The 4,648-nt window shown below is 35.3% G+C and overlaps 1 protein-coding gene across 1 annotated transcript in view; it reads left to right on the top strand.

Moving 5' to 3' along the window:
• LOC107551048 (opsin-3-like) overlaps positions 1-1,260 on the top strand; it is a 30,341-nt gene extending 29,081 nt beyond the window's left edge. The window contains exon 2 of the mRNA XM_016232538.1: positions 890-1,260. Within this exon, the coding sequence (XP_016088024.1) occupies positions 890-1,260 (371 nt within the window). The remainder of the gene's footprint in view (positions 1-889) is intronic.
• Positions 1,261-4,648: the final 3,388 nt, after the last annotated feature.

The following is a 4,648-nucleotide window of genomic DNA, read 5'->3' as shown; positions in this document are numbered from 1 at the left end:
AAGGCAGTTTCTGTGCCATTCTGTGAATGTATGAAGACCTGAGATTAAGAGGTCTGTAAGGAATCTGTGAAAGTCTGTTCTTTGTTAGAGTTGGGGGAAGTCAATCTACAGGGATCGTGATTGTGTTTACTATCACGTGAGGGTCATGCTGTCATCTCTTTGACCATTTAATCTTGATTACTTATCTCCTTCCTGAGTTGTTATGATCAGTGTGTTCCTTTTGTGTTAATGTTGAAAGCTGTTCTGTGAAAGAGTTGGTTAGTCTTGCTTCAGACTGGCTAGTGCTAGGGTCTGATTTATGAACATCCTGTTGTCTTGGGCCTCTGTGGAATTCGGCTCCTCATGTTTCAACCATGTTTTGACCAAATCTTAGATTGTCTGATTTGGACTGATATCCTACACATCCCCCCTTTGATCAGCGATGTGTTGAGCTGAAGACATCTGCTATTTTATTTCAACCATTAATCCTCATCAGAGGCTTACGTAAATATTTGGTGTATACGTAGGGTTATGTTTCAAATAAGTTTATTGATGCAATGCAAACATATTTAGCAGTGTGTAAGTTAGTGCCCCTTTATATCAAAACTAAGCTTGAATGGTGCCAAGGTGATTTTTTCATGGCTGTATGAAGTCAGTTCTCCTCAAGCACACACAGGAATCCTATTAGAGTAACCACAGGTGTAGTTCATTACATTATCCACGTACATGGTCCACTAACATTTGATAACCACAAACTACTTGTTTAAATTTGTTAAATAAGTTTGAAGTTTAAAGTTTCCAAAGAGCTTTTGGGTCCTTTTGGAGTCTACAGCTGCTCTTCACACAAAAACTGGCCAGTTTCAGCTTACCTCAGTGTTGAAGTGTTTGTCCTCTTTGTCTTCTCTCTCAGGCATCGTATCTCTGATATCCTTGGTGGTTCTTTCTTACGACCGCTACAGCACATTGACGGTGTACCATAACCGTGGTCCAGACTATCGCAAGCCTCTTCTGGCAGTAGGGGGTTCGTGGCTGTACTCTTTGATCTGGACGGTGCCCCCTCTTCTGGGCTGGAGTAGTTATGGGCTGGAGGGTGCAGGAACCAGCTGCTCTGTATCATGGACCGAGCGTACGGCCAAGTCTCATGCCTACATCATCTGTCTGTTTCTATTCTGCTTGGGCATACCAGTGCTCATCATGGTCTACTGCTATGGGAGATTGCTGTATGCCGTCAAACAGGTAAACTGCAGTTCTGTGTTGTGCATGAAAAACAGCTTGGAATAGGGCTGGACAATTCATCAAATTTCTAATCGCAATTACAATTACGGATGCCACAATTTATCGTTCAAAGTCCACTCATGTTATTTTGCGTGCTTAAGATGTTTTTTTTCTTTCTTCAGGTTATGTTAAGGGTTTTTGTTTCCCATTGTTTTAATTTTATTTTTAATATAACATTATAATACCATGCATATTTTAACTTTTTATTTAAAGCAGAAACCAATCCAATGTATAATTCACATTTGAGGCTTAATACTATAAAAAAAACAAAAGTTTTTCAGTTAGAATGTTTTCAGCTTGTTGATTTTCATAAAAAAATACGGCATGCAGTTGCTTCAAACAATGATATAAACAGCACTCAATGTCAATTGTGATAATCGTAATTAATCATCGCAATTACAATTTCTATATTTTTGTCATAAACCTAGTTTGGGATTAAAAACTCCCTTCGAATCTGTTACTGAATTTGCAAAGGCTCTGACAGGATCTCAAGATGTTTGAAGATGCTGCCAATTCTGTGGATGTGCACTGATTCATCCAAACTCAGAAAGCTGAAGTGTTAATTCAGAGGAAGTAAACTGTATAATTGGTTGCTGAAAATTGGGTAACGGACATTGTTAATTGTTAGTTTAAACCCATTTTCGTAGAATCATGAGAAGGAGAAGAAACCAGCAGAAAAACCCTCTAGAGAACTTATGTTGTTACGTAATCTCAAACACAGAGGAAGTTTACAGCTGCAATTTTAGCAGATGTAGTAGCTGCTCAGGAGGACTATCACATATTTGGTCCTTGTCAGATGCCAGCTCTTGAAGTTTTTTTTTGTATTGGGATATATTCTCCCGCCTGAAAGCAATAAAGGAGAAATAAAAAGGGCTTTGAAGGAACAAAGAAGCTATATGTTGTCAAGGTGACTGGACATAAAGTAAGAAAACAAGCAGGAAAAAAAAAAGTGTTATTCTGACCTTAGTTTTTTTTTTTTTTAAACCAGAGAAAACCTTATTTTTCTTTCAACATGTTCTGTAGTGTCTGGTTCCTTGAGCAACCTGTTAAGGATTCAAGGATTCAGAGCGTTTATTGTCATATGCCCAGTAAGGGTTGATAAGGATCTCATGTGTATGGCAGTATGATTGGATTTCGATACATTATTATCTGGGCCCAGTCACTGGAGTGTAATTGTGTTCAGTTGGCTGCTGTGAGGAGGATAACATACACATTTCACTCTGGCTTGAGAGGGACACATTTATCCGTCCAAGCCAATGTGACAGATCCCCATATATCCAGTTAATCATGTTGAATTTCTGATGCAATATATTAATCAAGACATTTTCCAACAGTCACATCTGTGACTTGCTGGGTGAAAATATGAAGCTTGTATATGATGCTTCATGTATAATGTGAAGGTGGCATGTAATAAATTGAGTACTACGAGACATTCATGATTCCATCTACTCATCATCAGTCACATCACATGCAAATAAATTGTATTTCTGCAGAGGAAGCATGGGTGCTTGTAACAGATAAAAGGGCCTAGAAGAACAGAGAGGAAGATGACTTTCTGTAAATGACAATTATAGTGACTGTAATTAGAGAGACAATTGTATTAGTTATATTTACATAGAGCTTAGTAATTTGTTAAGAATTCAACTCATAGCCCAGTTAGAATGAAAAGGTTTAACAAATGAGCTTGATCCAATTGAAAATGTAGGCAGTCTTATTTATCTAATTCTTATTTATGAATTCTCATTTGTTACGCTAGCAACATAACAAGGAAGTTTTAGAAATTAAAAATAAAATATTTTGTTATATTATTTTAAAATCTAAATAAATGATAAGATAAACTGGTATTCATTTTAAGATGTTTTTGAAAGAAGTGTCTTCATCTTAACAAGGCTTCATTTATTTGATTAAAAAAAAACAGTAAAAACAGTAAAATTATGAAATATTATTGCAGTTTAAAATGACTGATTTTAAAATGTAATTTATTCCTGTGATGGCAAAGCTGAATTTTCAGCATGATTACTCCAGTCTTCAGAATTTCTTTACCTGCATGTCATGTGTCCCAGTTCCACAAAGCAAGTGTGACTACAGTTGTCAGTACTAGCAGTTCTATAGGTAGGTAGGTGTGTGTGTGTGTGTGTGTGTGTGTGTGTGTGTATAGATAGATAGATAGATAGATAGATAGATTAGACTTGTGCCGGTATTCGGTAATGCGATACATCACGGTAATGAATATGCATGATATTGTTATCGTGGGCACTTCTAAATACCGTGAATAATTATACATTACAAATTATTCAGAATTTTGAATGAGCTTTTACATCACTTTTCTGGTTTCAGAGTGCTCTATAAGCATTGGTAAGGACCAGGCCTTATTTCATGAAGGGTCCTCATGAAGGAACAGTGTGAAAGACAAATAAACCCTTACCTTCGCCTCCGCACAGTTATCATTATACCTTCATACACATAAGGTTATTGTTTCTTAACATTACGGATGGATGAAAACACAATGATGCTACTGTCTGGCCACTCAAATCAAATAATAGTTATATACCTTTTTCCCATGCTGTGCAACCTCAAAAACAAGCATGGTAAAGCATATGCATTTTTCAATAAAATGCATAAAACCTCTCTTTAAATTCACCATGAAGTATGCATCCTCTGTTGCTAATTGTAAAACATTATTTTAGATTTTTTTTCCATTTTTGCGGATTCTAAAGTTTCTGTGCACAAGTGTGTGTCTGTAGAGAGAGAGAGAGAGAGAGAGAGCAGGAGAAAGGAATCATGATCTCCTTGGAAAACAAAAGGTAATTTAGTGGGAACACATGGAAATTGTTCATTTTTATCCTATTGTTTGTCATATTTGTTTGCTTGGTCAGTGTATTTGGCAGTTTTGGTTCTTTTGCTGCTGTTTTGCTGTAAGAACAATTGAAATAACGGAAGTATTTTGGCGAAGTGATATTGAACTGGAACTACTGTAGTGATTATGTATTTTGAAAGCCAACCTTTGGTTGCATTTGGATTACGGCAGAAAATAAGATCTACAACCAACAAAAGTTTGATTCTTAACCTTTTTTTTTATTGATGATAATATTCACAAATGAAAACAAAATGCATTCATTTTGAGGTCTAAATACAATCGGCACAAGTAAAAATCTATAAACAAACTCCCTGTTAGCATGAACCGAGCATCACACACACACACATATATACACATATATATATATACACATATATATATATATACACATATATATATATATACACATATATATATATATACACATATATATATATATACACATATATATATATATACACATATATATATATATACACATATATATATATACACATATATATATATACACATATATATACACATATATATATACAC

The sequence above is a fragment of the Sinocyclocheilus grahami genome, unplaced genomic scaffold (genome assembly GCF_001515645.1).
Source record: "Sinocyclocheilus grahami isolate Dianchi unplaced genomic scaffold, SAMN03320097.WGS_v1.1 scaffold413.1, whole genome shotgun sequence".
NCBI lineage: Eukaryota > Metazoa > Chordata > Actinopteri > Cypriniformes > Cyprinidae > Sinocyclocheilus > Sinocyclocheilus grahami.
The sequence above is the reverse complement of the archived record's forward strand: the minus strand, read 5'-3'. Positions and strand labels throughout refer to the sequence as shown.